General features: G+C 37.9%; 1 protein-coding gene across 3 annotated transcripts in view; it reads right to left on the bottom strand.

Annotated features, from left to right (window-relative positions):
* Positions 1 to 6,484: 6,484 nt before the first annotated feature.
* The window catches only part of ARHGAP29 (Rho GTPase activating protein 29), an 80,529-nt gene continuing 63,762 nt past the window's right edge, over positions 6,485 to 23,251 (bottom strand). For all 3 annotated transcript variants that reach the window (XM_049111656.1, XM_025417585.3, XM_049111657.1), the window contains 8 exons: positions 22,150 to 22,248; positions 20,991 to 21,130; positions 20,528 to 20,716; positions 20,132 to 20,269; positions 15,249 to 15,481; positions 13,472 to 13,802; positions 13,266 to 13,374; positions 6,485 to 10,994 (listed from right to left, as the gene is read on the bottom strand). In XM_049111656.1, coding sequence (XP_048967613.1) covers positions 10,105 to 10,994; positions 13,266 to 13,374; positions 13,472 to 13,802; positions 15,249 to 15,481; positions 20,132 to 20,269; positions 20,528 to 20,716; positions 20,991 to 21,130; positions 22,150 to 22,248 — 2,129 coding nt within the window. In that variant the 3' untranslated portion in view covers positions 6,485 to 10,104. The remainder of the gene's footprint in view (positions 10,995 to 13,265; positions 13,375 to 13,471; positions 13,803 to 15,248; positions 15,482 to 20,131; positions 20,270 to 20,527; positions 20,717 to 20,990; positions 21,131 to 22,149; positions 22,249 to 23,251) is intronic.

The raw sequence follows: 23,251 nt of genomic DNA, 5'->3' as shown, positions 1-23,251 counted from the left end.
TAAATTCAAGGGATGGATGGATTGATTCATGAGAAAAAGAGAACGGGGTGGGGGGAAACAGAGGGAAAATCCTAAGCAGGCTACAGCCCAGTGTGGAGCCCCACATGGGGCTCGATCTCACAACTCTGATATTATGACCTGAGCTGAAATTAAGAGTCGGACACTCAACCAACCGAGTCACCCATGCATCCCTCAAATTTTTTCCAATTTGCATCTGTTGAGATAACTATATTTTTATCCTTTTATAAAAATTAACATGGCAAATTACATTGATTTCTCAAATGTCAAACCATATTTGCATAAATGGAGAATTAACCTCACTTTGTAGTGATGCATTATCTTTTGTATATATTGAAAATCCCCTTCCTATATATTGTGATGTTCTTGTCAGGTTTTTGGTATCAAGGTTAGGGTGGACTTAGCAGTATTTTATTTTTTAATTTACTGGAAGCATTTGTATAAAATTGAGGTAATTTCTTCCTTAACTGTTTGAAAGAATTTACTGGAAAGTTCTATATTTTCTTTGTGGAAGGGCTTTTAGCAATTGATTCAATTTCTACTCACAGAAGAAACTCTTCAGATTTTCCATTTATTTTGTCAGTTTAATTTTTTGAGGAATTTGTCCTTATTCAAATTTTCGAATTGATGTTAAGTGTTTATCATCACATCTTTTCACTATTTGTAGAGTCTCCAATGATACTATATTTTTCATTCCTGGTGTTACTTTTTTTATTGCTGTCTTACTGGGGGTAAGTCAATTTTCTTAAACTTTTCAGAGAACCAGCATTTAGCTTTATTGTTTTTCTTTAGCTTCATTTTCTATTTCACTGATTTCTAAACTTCATTGTTTCCTTCTTCCTACATTGTTTTACTCTTCTTGCTTCTCGAAATGAAGTGTAAATGATTTCAACCTTTCAACTCCTATAGTAAATGTAGTCAGGGCTGTACATTTCTCTTTGAGCATTGCGTCAGCCCATTTCTAATATGGCACATCTTCAATATATCAGTCACCTTAAAATGTTTTCCAATGCCTATTTCTTCTTCAACCATGGATTGTTTAGAAGTGTGCTCCGTTTAATTTGAAGGCATTTGAGGATTTTTCTAGTGATCTGTTACTGATTTCTAGCATGATTTCTCTGAAGTCAGTGCATATTTTGAATTATTTCCATCCTCTGAACTGTTTTGGGGCCTTCTTTATGGTCTGCTTATTGTCAGTTTTGGTAAATTTTAAATACGGGCTCACGTGAAATATGAATTGTCATTGTTGATGGTATTCATATCAGCTAGGTCAAATTTGTTAACTGTTTGCCACAGATCCATATTTTTACTACTTTCGTCTGTTCAGAGGTATGTTAAAGCAACCCTCAAGGACTGGTGATTGTCCTTTTCCCTTTTGTCTAGTTTTACCTCATACATTTGAGACAATGTTATCATAATTGTGAAATCTTCTTTGTAAAGTGACTTGCCATCTCAGAATACCCTTCATCTTCAGTAATGCTTCCTGACTTTGGTTGGTTTCACCTGACATTAGTCTAGCTATGCCAGTTTTTTCATTAGCAGTTGCCTGTTTTATCTTTTGCCATCCTTTTACTTTCTGTGCACCTGTACTTCGGATGTGCCTCTTGCAGATCAGGTGTACATGGGCTTTGTTCGCTTTCCCAGTCGGACGTTAGCTTATTACTTGAAGTAGTTGACCCATTTTCATTTAATGTAGTCACTGACTTAGGTGATTTGGTATCTACCATCCTACTACTTGTTTTCTATTTGACCCATTGTTTCATTTACCTCTTTTAATTCTATCCTATCTTCTTTTGGATTACCCAACTATTTCATTTTGTTCTCCTTTTACTCTTTTTGATATTACAACACATATCTGGGTTACATTTAATACAAATTATTGTATTTACCCCCTCCTTGATAATACTAGAACTTTGTAATTCCGTATTTTTCACCTTTTCCACTATTGTTATCATGTATTCTAATGCTACATAAATTTTTTCTTTTTAAGATTTTACTAGAGAGAGAGAGAGAGAGAGAGCACACAAATGGGGGCGGGGGGAGCAGAGGGAGAAGCAGACTCCCTGCCGAGAGGGAGCTCTTGGGATGTGACCTGAGCCAAAGCAGCCACTTAACCAACCAAGCCAGCCAGGTGCCCCTCTGCATAAATTTTAAACTTCACATTACTAGTATTGTTTTGTGACAATCAATATTCATTTATATTCACTTTTTGTAAAGGTCTTCATTCTTTCCATTTGTTTCTATTTGAGATCTCTTTCCTTCTGACTAAAGACCTCTCTACAGAAGTTTGATTAATGCAGTCCTACTAGTAACTGATTCTTTTTTTGTCAAAACTACCTCCATTTTTTATTTATATTTATAGAGGGTATTTTTACTCTACATAGAACTTTGGGTTGACTTCCCCCCCCACTGCCGGAACTTTAAAGAGGTCTTTAATGATGTCTCTAATGAGGAAATGTTTCCTTGCTTACATTGGTAACAGTGGCAAAATGAAAATAGTAGAATTGCTTAATGCAGTGATTTTAGGATTTGCAGCACCCAGAAACATCTCCTTCACTTTAAATTCAAGATCATAGAATTATGATCAGAGCTTGAAGACTTTACAGACCATCTAGCCCAACTTTCTCCCTTAATAATAACAATCCTTGTAGGAGGCTAGTTTCTGCTTTAAACACTTTCCCAGTTTGAGGAATTCACCGAATCACAAGATCATGCATTCCATTTATAAACAGTTTTAATCATAAATGGTTTCCTTAGAGAGTACTGAAACAAAATCTGCTTGTTTTACTCTCAGTCATGGGACCTCATTCTGCCTAACAGAGCAAGTAAAATGTTTTTAATTTCAACCCTTTGTTTTCACTTCTATCTGAAAAGAACTATTATATCCCTGGCTTCCAGGTGAAGCATCACTTTCTCTACCCTGCCAACTCCACCCTCAGCCTTCACCAACTCCACATCACAATGGGTCACTAATCCCTGTCAATTATGTGCCTAAAAATAAATCAGAATTAGGTCAGCGGCTTGATTTAGGGCCTATTTCTCACCTGGATTGCTGACTCTCCCTGATTACCAAGCTGGGAGATCTCGTGCAAACCATAGTCTATATATGCTTAAATTCCTCAATAGTTCTCCATTACAGCACCGTTTTCCAAGCTATTCTTTTGGAATTGAGTGTGTGCGTGTGTGGAGGGGTGGGGGGTGGGGGGTGTAGAATTGTTTATTCCATCAACTGCTCTATTATGCTCTCATTATCAGCAAAGTTTAAACTACAAAACTCACTGCAACCCAGAAAAACCTTAGCAATGTTAGATGCAATGGTTTTAATGAAATGAATAAAGTTTAATGCACACATACACTGACCTTAGAGTTGGAATATAACTCAGAACTTCAGTATCCTAGCAACTAGTAAGAAAAACTATAGCCTGAAAATATATTATTTATCACAGCCTCTGGCCTAAAAAATGAAAATAAAATAATTTAGAAATGACAGAACTTATAATAAAAATACCTGGGTTCAAGTCTTAGCACCCTTTCTTATTAGCTCTGTAACATATAGTAAGTCATTTAATCTCTTTGAAGTCTATTTGCTTATCTGAAAAAGGCAGTTAGGAATACTCACCTTGGCAATTTATTGCAGGAATACTTTATAGTAGTTAAAAAAAAAAGGAAAAATATGTTTGCAGCTACATTTACATGGATTAATCTTAAAAAGATGATGAATGTAAGAAGCAAGCCACAAAGGAATCAAGGATGCCACTTGTAAAAGGTTAAAGAAACAGTCAAAATTAAATAATACAGACAGCAAATTTTTTAAGAGCCAGGAAATGATGAATATACAATTCAAGAGAGCGGTGCCTGAGGGGCTCATTCAGTAAAGCACGAGACTTCAGCCCAGGTCATGATCTTGGGGACCAGGGATTAAGCCCTCCCTTGGGCTCCTTGCTCAGCTAGGAGTCTGCTTGTCCCTCTGCCCCTTTCCCTGCTTGTGCTTGCTAATAAATAAATAAAATACTTGAAAAGAAAACCTTAAAAGAAAAAAAAAGAATTCAAGACAGAGATTACACCAGGGTGTGTGTGTGTTGGAGAAGGGGGAGAGGCAGTCATGTGATTAGAGAGGTGTGCTCTGGTGGCTCCTTAACATTCTGTGATGGGTTAGGGGTTAACGAGAGTTCATTTTATAGTCATCCTTTAAATAATACACATATATTTAAACACTTCTCCATTTATGATCCTATTTATTTTAGATTTTATCAGAGAGAAAGCATGAACGGGGGAGCAGGAGAGAGGGAGAAGCAGGCTCGATCCCAAGACCCTGAGATCGCGACCTGAGCCAAAGGTACTTTACCGACTGAGCCATCCCAGGGCCCCTATGATCCAATTTAAAACAAAAAATCATTTAAAACTGCCAGTGAATCTGAGTTAAACATGTATCTGCACTCGTAGGTAGAGGTTCACTGCTCTGTGCTGTACTGGATCACAGCGCAGTCTGATTTCACTGGCAACTCAATAGATGAACTCTTAGAACTTTGAAGAAAATAGCTGGATGCAGAGAAGTTTTTCATTCATTGGAAGTGGATCTCAAAAAAGCAAATTTCTGGTGTAAAGTGAAATGAGATACAGATCATTAATTTAGCAGGGAGCAATTACAATACACCAGGCTCTGCGCCTCTAATGTAAATATCTTACCATACTTGACCCACGTCCTGAGTTTTATCCCAGGGCCACATTCACTTACTGGTCATCACTCCCTAGACAATGAAAAGGCTCCCTGGTCTATTCACATTTGTAACTCAAAAACATGGACAAAACAATCTCGTCCACTCTGTTCTCTGAGAAGTATGTTAGGGTAATTAAACTGATTGTAAAGACATTAAAAAAACATGTAATATGATTTAGTTATTACAGGAAGCTAATGTCTAAAAATTACTTGTATTAGAGCTGAGACAAAAAAGAGACATTAAAATAATTTACAAGTTTAATAAATATATTCATCTATGTTTAAACATTTCTGACAAATATGTATTACCATTCATTTGCAAACTTTTCCTAGTGAATTTAATAAACAAATATTTAATAGTTGCTCATTATCAAAAGATCATGAATGTCCCTTCCCTCCTTTCTGGTTGGGTTGGAGGATTCAGTCAGATGACCAGGGCCCAGGATCGAATGGTGGGGTCAGGACTGACATCACTAGGGTCAAAGTTCAGCTGGCCTGGTCCTTGTTGTGGTTGAGGCTAGGGTTTCAACTGGCATATTAGGGAGTAGTGTTGTCAGCGCAGTGCAGTGGTGGACTTATTTGACATATTTGGAGCTAGGTGGGCCAATGCAGCTGCTGGCATTATCAGGAAGTTGGAATATAGAGAGAGTAAGCAAATAATATATTTAGAGTTATGGGAGCCAGATTTCTCACTATGAGAGAAAGGAATTACAAATATGTAAAGGGAAATACTGAATTAAACCCTGAAGTATTAAATTATGATTGAAAATATCAATATGAACCCAAAGTTTCCAACACATATGTATATACAGAAATACATATAGCTGTATGTATGTGTGTGTACACACATGTATTTTTTTAAAGATTTTATTTATTTATGCATGAGAGACATAGAGGCAGAGATACTGGCAGAGGGAGAAGCAGGGTCCTTGCAGGGAGCCCGACGCGGGACTTGATCCTGGGTCTCCGAGATCACACCCTGGGTCGAAGGCGGCGCCAAACCGCTGAGCCACCAGGCTGCCCACATATATATTTTTTTTAAAGATTTTATTTGAGAGAGAGAGGTAGGGATCAGAGAGCAAGCTTGAACAAGAGGGAGGGGCAGAGGGAGAAGCAGACTCCCCACAGAGCAGTGAGCCTGATGTGGGGGTTGATCCCAGGACCCTGGGATCATGACCTGAGCTAAAGACAGATGCTTAACCATCTGAGCCACCCAGGTGTCCCCAGACATGTATTTCTTTGATCTGCCCACCAATAAGGCTTTATTCAATGACTTATTCAAGTCAATCAATGACTTTTCAGTAGCAATGAGCACTTCTCATGTTGGTTTCCATATACTATTTTCCATTTAAAGGAGCTAAGGATCCTTGGGAAAAGTACAAGGTAAGTTTGGGATACCTTATGCCAAAAAATAAGGAAGAGCTCAAAATATCAAAAGGACATAGCAAGCTTGAATAGAGACTCCCATAGACCAAATGTGGGAAAAGTTCAGTATCAAAATATATGACAGACATATTTTACAACTTACTGAATATAATAGGAATCCATTAGTCCACACTGACATAAATGAATCAACAAATGAATGAAGGGACTGCTCTTCTTCACAGAGTATCAACCAAAGCATTAGCAATGATGAACTCACCATTTGCAACCAGAATAGTGATAACTGATTCAGGTAACAGGTGTCAATGGACTCAAAGTTAAATGGTAACAATTTGATGAGAAATACAACATTTATATAGTCTCAAAGACTCTCCTCACAAAGTTTTTATTAATTTTAAAATAGTGAAAACTGATACTATCCTAACCAAGTGATCAATGTTAACATCACCAAGAATGGGACAATGTGACATTGTGTACCTCTAGGTATGATACAGTGAGAATAGAACATCATTCCTGACAAAAATATATATCCTGAATCTAATCACAAGGAACTCTAATCATTTTATTTAATCATTAGATAAACCCTGAGGGACATGCTACCAGTACCTGCCCTACAGTCTTATAAAAATCAAGGTCATGAAAGAAAAGACTGAAAAAGTGTTCCAGATCAAAGAAGACAACTTTTGATCTTGCATAGCGATGCTGGAGCAGAGAAAAGTACTGGGGCAATCAGCAAATCTGAATGCTCTCTGTGGATTAGATGTCCCACGTCAATGCTAATCTCCTGATTTTTATCGTCACACTGTGATGACTGTGGTTATGTAGGAGTGGTTCTTTTAAGGAAATATCATTAAAGTATTTTTAGGGGTAACAGGGAATCATGTCTGCAATTTACTTTCAAATGGTTCAAAACTGGTTCAATATTGGATAAGACTACACTAAATTGAAAAAAAAAAGGAAGGTAAATGAAGAGCTTTACAATATTGAGCCTTCCAATCCATACTTTTCATAGAACATTCATTTTTTTCTAAAATCTCCTTAAATACTTCTTGATATAGTCTAAAATTGCCTAATATTGATAGTCTAATATTGAGATCTTTCTAAAAACTTTTATTTTTTTATCAGTTGATGATATATAGGAATACAACTTTTGCATATTGTGAATGTGGCAACTTTCCTAAGCTCCAGATATTACTGAATTGTCTACATATATAATCACATCATCACATCAAAACAATTTCCTGCCTCTAGGAAAGAAAAACCCAGAGAATTATATTGACAATAACTTGCCATAAAAATATACATGGTTGCCATTTAAAGAGATTTTTATAGTTGTACAAATACTATAAGTAATAATACAAGGTTAGCTGGGCAAAATGTAACTATAGTATCATCTTTAAATTAAATCACCCAAGGAAGGGAGGTATGACTTCATTAGCTTCTGAAATCTCTGGACAAGTCCTTCACAGGGATCGTCTCTTCTTCATCTCTATATCAAAAGAAATGCATTGCCTGAAGTGCACTAAAAGTAATTCTAAATATTCATAGATTAAGTCCTCAGCATGTCAAACAAGCCTATCAAAGAAAGTCATGATCAACTCTTCACAAATGACTTCTTGCTAACTTGAACAAGATGCTTCCCACAAACCTTTCTGGCAGCTCTAGGAGTGCTCCCCACTACTGCCCTTTCCCTTAACTCATATTCTTTCCATGTGTCATAAAACAATTTCCTAGGAAGAATTGCCACCATGTTACTAAGTAGATAGAGCAGGGCACAGTGTATGCCATGGGTACTCCAGAAATAGCAACATCTGCTCAGGAGTTACTTGATCAATGCCCCCTGGGAACTAGAAAGCACCTACAGACTGATGGATTAAGCTGGATGGGATGCCAGAGAGCCCTAAAGACAGAAAGGACCAAGTGGAATTCTCATTTGTGAAGTTTAACAGTGAGGGGAAACAGAGAGCCAACTGATCATATGATAGATTCGACTCAGTTTTCTCAATACATTAAAAGAAAACTGAAGGAGTTTAAAAGTACATTTTCAAAGTGTCAGTATGGGATGATGACAAAGTTCTGGTCATGGTTGCAGAACAATTTGAGAGTGTACTTTAATGCTACTGGACACCTAAGAATGGTTAAAATGGTAAATTTTATGTTACACATATTTTGCCACAATAAGATATTTAAAGGTGTATTTTCTATTGTTAATTACCTGATATTACCTAGTAATAACACAGGCATTAAGAATACTACTCATCAAAATCCAAAAGCCCTGTGTTTGAGACTTGACTCCAACTATTAAACCTGTGGAAGCAAACCACATCATAACTAAGCCTTGGTTTCCTTATCTGTAACACAGGAATAGTAAAATACGTATTACAGGCTGCTGTGAACTGAACTTGAAATGAAATCATTTATGTAGGAATTTAGCAGAGTTCATGGCACCAAGAGAGGGTTCAAGAAATGTTGGCTCTTATTTTCCTTTTAGGGTTTCATAGTAATACAATCCTTTTATATTCAGTACAATAAAGACTTAAAGCTCTAGCACAAAGGAGTTACTCTTTTCTCCCCAGTCCTAATGTCATATACAGCTATATAGCAACTTCCCACAAAATGCATTCCATGTTATAGTCAAGGGATGTATGAGCCCAAGTGTTACCACTAGCCAGTCTCAAAGTCTCATACTCTAAGAGGCAATAATCTCAGAGAAGCCACAAGAACTTGAAATAATTTAACAGGTTATTATATATATAATATATATTTTTATCAAGTATAACATGGTCATATAAAAGTATTTACTACAAATAGAATTCACACATAGAAAAAGAGGCTATTTTAATTTTTCTGTCCCTTTTATATCCTATTTTAGGCAAAATGATGGAACCCAGAAAATCACAGAACTGCACTAGTTCTAAAAACTGGGACTTTTATAAATGAAATATATCCATCCAATCATCTACATCTTCTCTCAAATTCAAACAATGATGCTTATCGAACTATACCCTTAGAATCAACTTAAATAAATCTTTGCATGATTTGGATGAAACATACATTGTCAATGGTTAAAAATCCAGGTAGAAAAAGTACATAAAATTACTTAAAAGTGAAAACATTTCATACCAAAGGAGTGGTTTAAAAAAAAAACCCCAGATAATATGAAGAGGAAATGCACTTGAATCTTAAAACATTTTTGGATCATTATATAAAATACCCAAAGGTTCAGAACTGTTGAACAACAGTAGTTTATGTAGAACAAAGCCAAGCGGTGAAAAAAAATATTGAATGTGTCATAAAACCATCTAGAGCCAAATACGACATAAACTATGTAATTTAGAAAAGTTTAAGTGCACTTTCTTTGTACAAGTCTTAACGGACTACCACATAGAAAATCTGGCAATTAATTAAAATGAAATTAAATAGAGACTTGCAAGCCTTTTGGTCATTATGTAAGTATTAAAACTGCCAACTGAAAAACAAAAGGTTACATATATACCATAAAAATGGTGAAAGACGCACTGTAAAATTGTGTGAATAAAACAATCAATCATACCAGACAAAGATCTTTCAGGCACTTGCATTCAGAAATAGTCCTTTTATAAATAAGCAATGTAGTTTCACTTCAAAAAATAAAGCTGATTTTCCCCAACTGCACCTATTAGTTGAGAACTATATCATATATTAGGGATGCATTTAAATGGACCACTTTATGGGAAAAATCAACTAAACTTTAAAAAACATAAGTCCACCTATTTATTCACAACTTTAAAAATACAGGGAATTCCAGTGAGGCACAGATGGGGCCCTAGCAAAACACTCTACCATTCAATATAACCAACACAGTAGAACATGATACGACGACAAAAAGCAAAACCCATGATGTGGCAATACTATACAGAAGGGGCCCTGTCAGAAGTTTCTTTCACGAAACAAACACAACACCATGAAACAAAGCAACAACGAAGAAAAGCTGGATTCTGACAACCCTACACAAACTGTGGGATTTCATCTTCAAGGTCTTCAAACTGTTGCATTCGTTTTAGCCTTGGTCTCTGACACGCCGGAGGCACGTCGGGCAAGTCCCGCTGCTCAGCGTGCTCTTTCGGCTTCCCGGTGGGCTGCGTGGAGGCAGCGGGCGCAGTTTCAGAGTCAGAACCTGTTTTTAGCAGGTGTCCCTGGGGGGCGGGGGCTGGGCCAGGGGGTGGTGCTGGGGAGGGCGCTGTGGGCTTCTCCTCATCCCCTCGCACACCACCCGCGGGAGCACGCGGTTTGTAAAATGTTGTCCAGTGCTGGGGCTGCAGTGTTCTAGGTGCTCTGACAGGAGCGGGAGGGCAGGAGTCAGAGGACCGTCTCTCGGACACCTGTCTCGCTGCCCTGGCTGGTTCTGAGTATGGCTTACTGGGCTGCGGGACACTGGCTGGGTGGTCCCCACCAATCCTGATGCTCGTGGTTCCTCCTCTTTCCTGGAGTGCGTTGGACCCAGTTACTACGGTCTTTGCATTGAGGCCGTTTTGTTCAAACTGTTTCTCCCGCGGTTTTTGTAGAGTTTGCTGGTCAAAGCCATCCAATTTAGAATAGACAATAGTAGGAGTATCTTTCCTATTAACTCCTTCAAAGGCAAGATTCCTGCAAAACTTGTCTGAATTTACATTTCCCATATTTCTGACATTTCTCTCATTTGGAGGGCTTGCGAGAAGTAGTAGTCTATCTACAGGCAAACTTGCAGGCCTAACCTTGGTCCTTGGAACGTGCCTCTCAACACTGTTTGTTTCCCTATCTGATTTCAGAGTAAGTAGCTTAGAAGTTTTATAGACATCTTCCATCTTTTGTGATACTGATTCAGGTTCTTGGTCTGCAAGCAAACCCACTTTGTTGTCTAAAAAAGGAAAAGATTTATTTAAAAATCCAACTTCATAGCATGTGGCTAACAAGAGTCTTATATATTCTTCCAAGTTATTCTCAGTAATCTATGCAGAGAAGTTAAATGCTCATAAAGTACTAAAGGTGCACTTGAAATAAAAATGTTAGAATTTTATATTTATTTAAATCAATATAATAAACAGCTACAAAATCCACTGCAGGTTGGTAAGAAAAAATTTGCTGAAATAACTTTTCCAAAAAAAATGTGCTGCGTGTAAACAAGTATTTGTGAGGTGAAAGAAGTGTCACAATTTCAGTAGGTATTGGTAAATCAACCTCAGAAAAGCTACACCAATTTACACACCAACCAAATGCAGGTATGCCCTCAGTCCCAATGCTCTTGCCAACTCAGTCCACCTGCTATTTTCAGTTACGTTCAACCCACAGTGAGAACATATCCTATTAAATGCCTTAGATGCCTTCTTATCTGATCAACTAATAAACATGCTGTAACATTCATCCTGTCCAATCTAGGATGAATGGTTCTGTTTTCAGTAAAGAACACCATTCTCCCCACGGATTGTCGACTCCCAGGCTTCCTTTCTTCTCTTTCCTCTCAAGCCTGGACCCATGGTCCAGGCTTTCTGAAGCTAGAACCCTGAGCTCCTTCAAACCTTGTCCCTTTGTGCAGTGTCTCCCCTAAAAAAATCTCGTTTCTGGAAAATGCTAGCCCTCTGCTCAGGCTCCCCTCTCCTGCTGGAAAACATCCAACATGTGTGTGCCTCGGCCCCATCCTGGTTTGGAACTTGAGCTGCCCTGAGCACAGCATGCAGTCCTTCTCCCTGTTGCCGGGTCCCTGTCCCACAGCTTTGGGCAGAGGTCTGCAGACAGGAGGCCATCAGCACCACCTGTCAGTCTTCATTTTCTCTGACCTTCTTCCTCACCTGACCCCATGGGCCTCTCTCCCCTGGGCTTCCAGGGCGATGCCCTCTGGGTTAGCTTTCCTGGGTCTTTCCCCGCACGTGTGGACCACTCTATGGAACTGACTGGTTGTAGTCGGGCGACAGCCCCCAACCAAAGCACATCCCTAAGGTTCCAAGGGTCACACTCCTAGTGGAATAGGTAAGAGTGCAGAGTCGGAAGCCTGATCGCTGGGTGTAGCTCAGTTCTACCACTTTTGCGCTGGGTGAGGCAATGTCACTGTGCATCTGTCAAAAAACATCCCAGCTGTTTCTGGATGATGTGTGGCCTAAATGGTCTAACCATGGAAAGTGCTTACAGTTATCTGGTATATAACAGGCTCTCAAAAAAATGACACTTATTATAATTACTCTTCCCAATTGGGAGCCTTACCTAGATCATGAGATAGTGAAATGAGCACAACTATAACTTCAAATACTGACTGAACAATGTCAACAATGGCGTTTGACATTATTTAACTGCTGTCAAGAGTATTCAGCTATGAGTCGAATGGGGCTGATACTACTGACTTTATAGCACAGAACTCTTATGAAGATCAAATCAGATAAATGAAAACAAACAAACAAACAAACACAGTGCTTAGCAATGAGCAAGTAGATGGTTACATGAATGCTAGCTCCCTTACTTTTTAGATCCTGTCAGGTTATGACCACTGATACAGGACTACACATCAAACTTAATATATATCATGACATTTTTAAAAATTGGAATTTAGCTCTAATGATATGTAGCATTAGTAACAAATGGAAACCTTTTTGCCAACATGACAGCTACTAATCCTTTCAACTAAAATTATCATACAGTGAATAAAATGCAGTCAAGAAGCTAAAACAGACGTATTTGTGCTTAATGTGTGAAAGGTGACAGGTAAAAAGCATCTGAAAAAAAGTGTTAGGAGTTATAGGAGTCTAAATTTTTTTAATTTTAGGAGCCTAGTTGACTTGTTATGAACAGTTAGGTCAATACAATGATTCATAGTAACAGATTGTATGATAATTCATACTGCTGAAAACATTTTTGCCTTGACTTTAATTGATGGCAAAAATGAAAAAGATTTTTTTTTCAGAAAGACAACAAAAATATCTATGAATTCCAAGGTGTCTTATTATAAGAAAAAGTATTGTAAAGAATGACATTCATAAATGTAAGGCACAGTAAACAGCAATTTTTTAATGGCCAGTAAAGATCCATTTACTAATGAAGCTTCTCTCTCTGGTTTCTCTCAACTTCACTCATTTTAACTTTTAGGTAAGGTTTACCGGCACAGTTTTAAGTCAGCAAACATGTATTTTACATGGCCACTTACCAATGAGACATGTATCACATTTTTCTAATATATTTTGCTTTCGTTCCGATTCCTCAAATGATGTAGCTGGCTCAAAAATTTTGGTTTCACTATCCACAGTATGCATATCCTGTTGATAGAGGAGAATTTTTAAGTTTGAAGAAGTAAAACACCTCAATTTGAAGATTTTTAGCTCACTAACAAACATTACAAAGGTCAAAACTCACTTCTTTTGCAGAGAAAAATAGTGACTTTGTAGGATGTTCTGGGTCTCTTTCTTCTGGTGATAATAGGGGCTTTGGAAGACACCCTTGATCAACGTGAGGTGCCACACCACCTGTACTACACACGACTATATCTTGTGGCTGCAGGGACCCATCGAAGATCTTCTGTGAGTAAGTGATGAGGAACTCTACCAACCGTGCTTGGTTTGAGTATTCAGCAAGAGAGGAGATGGTGACAGGAGCTGTTGTGGGCCTCGGCCTAATGAGACTTGGTCCAAATATCACCCCCAAGTTTTTGGAGTTCATTTTGTTTTCTTCTGCGTGATCTACAACTCTGGAAAGTAGAAAACATAAAGCCATATGAGATTTGCCTATTAGATTTCCTTGGTGGTAATTTACTATGGGTTGGGAAGGGTGGAGGAAAAATGGGTTGTAGAAGTCTAGAGAAAGGATATATTTGTTTGATTAGATACTGACCACATAATGAATTGGGTTTCACAGTATTAGGATACAATTTAAGTAAATAGAAGGAACTACTAAAGTTTTATCAGCAGAAAAACAAAAGCAAAAAATAAGGAGCTGCTCCTATCTTAGTACATATAGCACATCCTTCCAGGTACTTATGCTGGAAACGGAAACATCATTGTCGATTTCTCTCTCATTGCCACAGCTAGTCTTCAAGTCAAGCTGATTCTGCCTCCTAAAGATCTTTCTGCTGGATTGCCACTCCCAATGCTCTGGCCTTATTTCAAGCTCTCCGCCCCTTTTATTTCTATGACTACCTAAGAAGTTCTGAATTGCAGTAAAGGAGCCCCTCCAACCCATTCTCCATATTGCTGCCAGAAAGATGTAACAAGCAAATCTAAACATGTTAAATTCCTGGCTCAAAATTCTTTAGTGGGTACAGAAGGAAGACAGTCAACTCCTCTGGCAGGTATGTATGACCTTCCTTATCAAACTTCTGCTGAGCTCACTTCAAGCTACTGCTTGCTATGTCCTAGCCTAACCAAACTACCTATACTTCCCCAAAGCAAAATTATCTCATGTCTCTGTGTCTGTTACCCTCTACCTGGAATGCTCTTTTGGACATTGTCACTAAGCCACCAGCTAGTTCTTCAAATCTGGCTCAGGCTACCTTCCCTGATTCATGATCTCTCCAACCCCTCATCTTCCTCTGCATGTCAGGCTGGCTCTGGTAGAAGAGGAATGATGCTGCACTGCACTTGTCTGCAGGTCCACCCTCAAGCTGACAAGCACCATGGGTGACCGAAACCTTACATTTGCATCCTTATTTCCCCAGCCAGAGCATGGCACAGAAGAGGCATCTGAGGGGAAGATGTTAGCTGCGAGAATATAATATTCAAGGTCTCTTTTTCCCTAACACATATTAGAAATACAACATTCATTTTAAAATATGACAATATCAATGTACTTAATACTACTGAACTATACACTTAAAAGTGGTTAAATGGGAGTGTCTGGGAGGTGCAGTTGGTTAAGTATCCAACTCTTGGTTTTGGCTCTGTCATGATCTCAGGGTTGTGGGACTAAACTCCGTATCGGGCCCCACGCTCAGCACGGAGTCTGCTTGGGAATTCTCTCTCCCTCTGCTCCTCCCCCCACCCACTCTTTAAATAAATCTTTAAAAAATAATTTTTAAAAATGGGTAAGATGATAAATTTATATTATATGTATTTTATCACAATTTAAAAAAATCAAAAAAGCAAAACAAAAAAACCAATTATCCACCCACTAATGAATGCTTATTTAAAATTCTTACCGCTTAAGATGAACTATGAGGTAATGAAGACTATTAAAATTTGATACTGGCAGTTGTCTTAGAAGGTCTTTGCTTTTTATAAGAATTCTGTTTATTTCTATACATGTACTCGGCCATTTTTTGTCCTCAGGGTTATCCTTTTTTGACTCCTGTTCTTCATTTACATGTTGGATCTCTTTTGCAAGGTCTATAAATTCCTTGTACAAGCGGAATAAAATGAATGGCTCTGGGAGCTAAAGAAATAAAATCACATTAGGAATATCAATCTGTCCATTTTTCCCCTGTTAATAATTTAATGAATAGCTGATGGATTTACCATGTCCCTTCAGATTAACAAGACTTAAGGTCAATCCACATTTAGAAATGTACACATATTTGTTACTGATGTGATCTATAAAGTGAATCTGACATCATCACCAAATTATATCTATATTAAAAATGAGAAAAAAAATGAGGTAAATGATAATAAAATGTTTTAAAATTTAAGACTGCATGATGGGATTTTAAAACCCTGCCATATATCCTATACCAATTACATTCATGACTGCCACAAAGTTAGTATGATCTTCAACTGTTTTATTAAAACAAGCCCAGTAATATTAATCAGAAAAGACTTCTATTCTGAATTTTACTGGTATGGGGTAGGCAGAGAACAAAATACTATAGGGTCCCTGTGTTTTACTTTGGCCAGAGTAAAGATTAGCATAAGACAATATAACTTATAAGAGAGACACTGTCAACACTTATCTAATTTTTATTTATTTATATATATATATATATATATATATATATATATGATAGTCACAGAGAGAGAGAGAGAGAGAGAGAGAGAGAGAGGCAGAGACACAGGCAGAGGGAGAAGCAGGCTCCATGCACCGGGAGCCCGACGTGGGATTCGATCCAGGGTCTCCAGGATCGTGCCCTGGGCCAAAGGCAGGTGCCAAACCGCTGCGCCACCCAGGGATCCCTTTATCTAATTTTTAAATACAACTCGAATTGCCGTTAAGTATGCTAAAGAAAAAGTTCCTCTCTTACCAAGGGCAATGCCACCTTGATCTCTCTACTGCCTTCAGTGATTTCAATGTTTCCACTTTGAATGGAAACAGCGGAACCCTGGCTAGCTGGTGTCCTGTATTATCTATGGTGAGGTAGGCACCCACTTCTCCAGTTTCAGAGAAGGGAAACCTTGAGATTAATTTCTGCCTCTACTAACTCTGGGATCTGAAGGAGTTCACTCAACCTCTTGAGGCTTCAGATTTCCCATATATGAGTAAAATGAAGGCCACTCTCTAGTACTATAAGAACTGAGCATGGCTCCCCACACTAAAGTGTTTGTCTCCTAGTATTTTTTTTTTTTTACAGATTTTATTTATTTATTCATGGGAGACACACAGAGAGAGAGAGAGAGAGAGAAGCAGAGACACAGGCAGAGGAAGAAGCAGGCTCCATCCCAGGAGCCCGACATGGGACTCGATCCCGGGTCTCCAGGATCACACCCTGGGCCAGAGGTGGCGTTAAACTGCTGAGCCACCCAGGCTGCCCTGTCTCCTAGTTTTCTTGAGATGGAATAGTATTGGACCCCATTTATTTCCTCTCCCTGACTGCCTAGAAGAGACAAAGAATGATTCACTGTGAGATTAACATTCAGAGGTACTTTGTCTCCATTTCTCAGCTGAGAATTCTGCAAAATGTGAAAATCCTGTAAAGAAACAAGTTTCCTGGGCTAACATGGAGGATCCAACATTTGTACCTAGTTTCCTTCCCTTTGGCAACCACACTGAAACACAGTTAAGCCTACCAGACTAGGAGAGTAGGAATGGTGATAAAAGCAACATTTTACTGCTGAAGAGCAGATAAATAAGTAACAATTTAGTAGTCCAGAGAAAGCTGAAATTCCAAGATGAGAACCAACACAATCTATAGGAGACCCAGGGACTGTCAGCACTAGGTACTCTGATCCTGGAGGACTGTGGGCTATTTAAGAAGTATTAGATCTCCAGACCCCATCTCCATTCCATGCTTCTGAGCAACTTCTTCCCTAGAAGTGTGGGGATTTCTTCTCTGCACCATGTAAGAGAGAGGGCCTCTGGATGGGCAATGTCAAGCACAAACAGGTGGGCAACTACCTAAAAAATAGGGATTTAGTCACTGTATGCATGCTTAGTCACAGATCCTGGAGCCTTCTTACCCAATGTGGCTCACAGAGTTCTGGCATCACACCTATAGGCAGGGAAAGATCATTCTCTGGGTGTCTGCCAAGCCTCAGAGCAGAGACCTAGAGATACAGACAGCAGGTGTTTCCCAAATAGCCCTCTGAGATCACACTAAAGCTCAAAATCTTTAAAACCTTCATGTATTCAAAAGCTTCCAAAGAGATTTCAATTCCCAACTCTTTGATTTTATGCAGACAACCATGAAACACTGAAATAAAAATAAATGGAAACAAAACCAATTGAAAGTCTAGAGCTGTGCTGACAATATGGTAAGTCACTGATCACATATGGCTACTGAGCACTTGAAATGTGGCCATTTCAAACTGACATGTGCTCTACATGAAAAATACACACCAGATTTCAAAACCTCCTTTCAAACAAAACCAAAACACAAAAACAAAAATATCCCACTAATAATTTAAAAATATTGACTAGATAATTCAGATGATATTTCAGTATGTTAAATATTAACGTCACCTGTTTCTTTTTATGTGGCTCCTAGAGAATTTAACATTATATATAGGGCTCACATATTCCTATTGAAAAGTGTAAGAAGCTAAAAGGATTCTTTGCTTAGAAAAAAGTGATGAATATCTCAGATATATAGGATATTACATTCATTAAAAAAGGATGCTGTAATAGGAACAGAGAAACAAATTCTTGGAAATTGAAATATCTCAGAAATGGAAATAGATTATGGTACATGTAGAAGATAAAACTAAGGAAATCTCAGGGCACCTGGGTGGCTCAGTCAGTTAAGTGTCTGACTCTTGGTTTCAGCTTGGGTCATGATCTTGCAGATGTGGGGTTTGAATCCCATGTTGGGCCCCATGCTGGGCATGGAGCCTACTTACAAAAACAAAATAAAACAATACCAACTGAGGAAATCTCTTAGAAAACCATTAAAAGAAAACAAAACAAAATGAGTAATAGACAAAAGATGAGGGAACTAGAGAACCAGTACAAGCTCCCCGGTACACACATTTCCAGAAAGAAAATACAGAGAAAGTAGAGAGGAGGAAATGAGCAACAAAATAAAAGCTCTAAGAACAGAAGGCCAAGGAGGACAGTGCTTGTGGAGTACCTGAAATGACAGATGAGAACACACCCACATCAACACATACACTGTGAAATTTTAAAACAATGGGGTTCTTGAGAAAAAAAAAAGATTCTTTAAGCTTTCAGAGAGCAAACAATAGGCCTCATCACACAAAGAGTCAGAAATGGGAAAGAATTCACACTTCAAAGAGAATAGTAAAAAATGCCTTCAAAATTCTCAAGAAAAATAATTTCCAGCCTACAATACTATAACCTTCCACAGTAGCCACACTCTTCCATCCCATTGAAGAGAGTAGAATAAAGACATTTACAGATAAATAAATTTACTCTTACTCCACCTTGCTCAAGGATGGTCACAACCAAAACAGGAACATAAACCACAGATGGGAAGACATGACACAGAAGACAGGTGTTTCCTCAGAAGAAAAAAGACAGTGGGGAAGGGAGAGCCCAGGATGACAGCTATTCACAATATTAAAAAGGATCCAGATGCTGAACAGAACTCCAGAGATGGACATGTTGAGGATCATTAATGCTCTGCTCTCTGTGACTGTCTCTTCATTTTAACCCAAGGACAGAATGCAGCTGGGCTTGACCCAGATATTTTCTGTATTTGGTTCAGCAGGGCAATGTTCTGACTGTTCCTGCAACCTACCCAGGAGCTGTTGCCTAAATCCACTAGGGCTGATTACTGCTTCACCCCACAGCAGTGGGTTTTTTTGGATCTACTCCTTTAAAGTCCCAAGTACAACAGTGCATACAGAAAGAGAAAATACAGAGCAGCCCACTCCTGATCATATTCCACTGAATTTCCAGTACCCAGCTTATACAAAAGCCCTGTAGGATGCCCCAAATTTCATGATCCCAGGATGCATTCATGATCTTACCCACTGACCTCCCACAATAGCTGTATTTGAATATCACTGAAGGTAAAACCGGACTATGACTCAGACACTGTTCAATTTACTGAATCCTTCACTAATGGTGTGAATAATGGCCTTTTCATACATAGCTAGATTGATGCTTTCCTCTCACCTAAAACTTAACGATACATTGTTTAGGAACATACAACAGGTATTAAAACTATTAAGAAAAGAGAAGGAGGTATTAACATGGTTAGAAAAGATCACCGGGGGCAGCCCGGGTGGCTCAGCGGTTTAGTGCCGCCTTTGGCCCAGGGCGTGATCCTGGAGATCTGGGATCGAGTCCCATGTTGGGCTCCCTGCATGGAGCCTGCTTCTCCCTCTGCCTGTGTCTCTGCCTCTGTGTGTGTGTGTGTCTCTTATGAATAAATAAAATCTTAAAAAAAAAAAAGATCACTGGGGTGGAGTTGAGAGCTCTAATTGGAGAAGGGCACATGGGAGCCTACAATAAAGTAATGGAATGTTCTACTTCCTTAAGCTATGTGTGGGAAATAAGTGTTTTTATTATTATTGCTATTTAAACTGTACATGTATTTCATATACTCTTTGATCTGCAACAACAATTAGAGATATATGATGTGGTCTATGTCAATGAAAATATATCTGTAGCAAATGTTATCAGCAAAATACAGATCGTATTTTTTGCTCTTTTCTATTTAATGGTATGTAACAAGGGTAAAAACTTTACCTGTCGAAGGTATAATTTCAAGACATCACAGATGTCATGTGAACTAAATTCTGAAATGTCTACCAAGTGCATTCCATTTTCCAAGGCTTGACACAGCTTTTCAGTTTTTATTTTGTTTCCACATACACGATAAATTCCCTTGAGAAGAAAATGGAAAAATTTGGCAAAATTCTCCTTTAGTACAAATGGCTAAACGCAGATATCTACATATATCTGATGTATCTACTTCAATTTTTGTTAATAATTTAGGAAAAAACTAGGGCCAAATGAGGTAATATTTTTAAAAATCTGAATAAATTCAGTTACTTATTAAAAACTTAGAGCATTGTCTCATCATTAGAACAAATCACACAGGCATTTGTATTTTTAAACTTAATTTTAAGAGTTAAAATGTACCTGTAGACACAAAGCTCTATTTTCAATCTCTGAGGCACATATTTTGAGTATAAACGGGATGCCATCTGGTTCCTTTTTTGCAACTTGTGTGAATTCTGCTCCAAATAAGTGTATTTTCCCCGGAAGTTTCTGATGACCACAAATGATGACTAAATTTTCCAAACACTTTCGGTGACAAACAAGGAGACACTATAAAAAAATGACAGTTAAAAAATGGTTTACTCACTTTAAAACTATGAACAACTGAGCAAACTATAGGTAGACTGGTAACAGAACAAAAATGGTTTTAAAAGGGTATTACTTGTGTCTGAAATACACTCAATAGAGAAATGAAATATAAAATTACACTGTGGTTCAGTTTATTAAAAATATATTTGTAAGAGAGCCTAATCAATAAAATTAGTAATAAAAAATATAAAGCAAAAAGCATGAAGGAGTTAATGTAATTCCAGAAAGGTCTTACCTCTTCACATTCGACACCTTGGAATACTACAATGCCTTCACAATCCCTACATTTTGTCGGAGACCTCAATTTTCGAAACTTGTGAGTGAGAGCTGCTTTTGACATCAATGTTTTCTTAAATGTTCCAAGGGAATTGGGTCCTTGCAACAGAAATAAATTAGTATAAGAATTTTAAGATGACATAACAATTATAACACATGACGCTAAATTCTGAAAAATCTTTGTAGACTTTGTAATCACTAATATGTTACAGAAAGCTATTAGAGTCTGTAACATCAAAATAGGCATCCAATTTATAGATCTTTTGCAAAGTACACATTTATCAAACATTTGAGCTATGGAGTAAAAATCACCATCAAACCAGTAAGATACTTCTAAAATAGCATGGTATAATGTTTTTGATTCTTTATAGTGCCTGAGTGACCTTTGTAAAAGGTGGCATTACATTTTTAGAGAATGCCCTTACAAAAGCTTCAAAGGACACTAGCTGTATGAGACCAGGGTGTCACTATTATTTGCATTAAAGATAAAGCTACTCTTATTTTCTGAATTCATTATAAAATTATAGATAATACTGGCTAGTTCTATATCAATATGCTACCAGAGGTCAGATGTTCCATATTATTCTAATACATAACACCCAAACAGGTATAAGGAGTTCTTAAATGTACGAAACTAATTTATATGAGTCTAACTCAAGTCATTAAGGTAACTTGATTTCTCTTTTATATCTGTCAACATCTGAAACTTTCCTTGTCTTCAAGAACATATTTACTTTTCCTGCCTAAATTCTTATACTATTTCTTTTAAAGAGACTTTTTCAGAGTTTCTCATGCATTACAACCCTTTTAACAGATAAGTCACTGTACTAGGTTTATAAAAGATCAAAATAACTAGCCTATTTTTGCACCATGCTAATACATAAAATACAGTAAAGTAGTAGTAGTTCTGCTACTTATTCTTTCATTTTTATTTGTAACATTTCACTATTGTCTTGTCAACCCATACTTGTACATGATTTTTTGGTATATATTAAAGTCATTATCATGTCTTTTCTTTAATACACAGCAAAGTAATTCTTTATATTATTTTTCTAATATCATGCGGTGTTGCTGACTGAAAGGGTGTAGTGGGAACTTGAATCAGATGAGAGCAATACCAGCTTCTGAAGGGGAAGGTGGTTCTCTTTCATCTAGATCATCTGCAGAAGACATGGTTCCACTGGATGGAGTTCGTGGAAGTTTTCGATGAAAGTCTCCTAAAAGAAAATTGTGAATACCATCACCTGACCACTTAGTGTAGAATTTAAGAAATGGATAATGACAATGTTTTTTGAGTAACACAAGTCATATTGTTTTGTTGGCTACGGTACAAAAAGCCACTTCCATGCTCAGACTTTGGATATAGGGAATTCTGATACTTATTATTAGGAACAAAAGAGAATATAACTAAACCTGACTTTTCCAAATAAATTTAAAACTGAAGAATCATACATTCCAATGAGACCTCACTGCCAACTTCTGATAGTAGTGTTAGAGATTATATGCTGTATAAGAACAGGGAGTATTTTCTATTCATGTCTTATATCTAATATCTAACAAAGTGACTAGCACAATGGTATTGTCATTAAATGCCTGCTGAATTGAGTCACAAAGAAATGTATACAAAAATAATATACAAAAATCTATGAAGACAGCAATAGCAACAACACATTCATGTTACCAGGAAGATGGGAGAATGGGAACCGAGAATAAAGATCTCTGGCAGGGAGCTGAGCACACAGGACACAAGCTCTATCAGCAAAGGATGCTGGGTGGGCATCAGAGAGGCCAGACTAGGTTTATTGGCTCCCTGCTGATAGTACAAACAGGGCCATACCTATCTAGGTGGAAGATTTCACTTACCTCAAGGCCTTAATGAGCTGAGGGCAAAGAGCTAGAAAAAGTTTTCACAGATGATTTAAACTGACCTCTTTCCCCCCAAAAAAGATTCCTCTTCAAAATATGCTGAAGAGGCAGGTGGTCATCTAGTTTTTGCTTTGGACGTGTTCTCAGTGACTGAGAAATCATGGGGTCTCATGTTCCATTTAGAACTATTCTGACTGTAAAATGGCTTCCTTGTATTTCTGAGCAGCAACCTGGCTGCCTAGGAATCCCAGCCTTTGGTCACACTTCTCCCTGAAGGAGCAGATGAGCACTGTCACTTTGATCCCTCCCCAGTCCAGTATGTGAGGATGACTGTCACGTCCCCAAATGTCCTCG

The sequence above is a fragment of the Canis lupus genome, chromosome 6 (genome assembly GCF_003254725.2).
Source record: "Canis lupus dingo isolate Sandy chromosome 6, ASM325472v2, whole genome shotgun sequence".
NCBI classification, from domain to species: Eukaryota; Metazoa; Chordata; class Mammalia; order Carnivora; family Canidae; genus Canis; species Canis lupus.
This window is presented reverse-complemented; position numbering and strand designations above follow the sequence as displayed.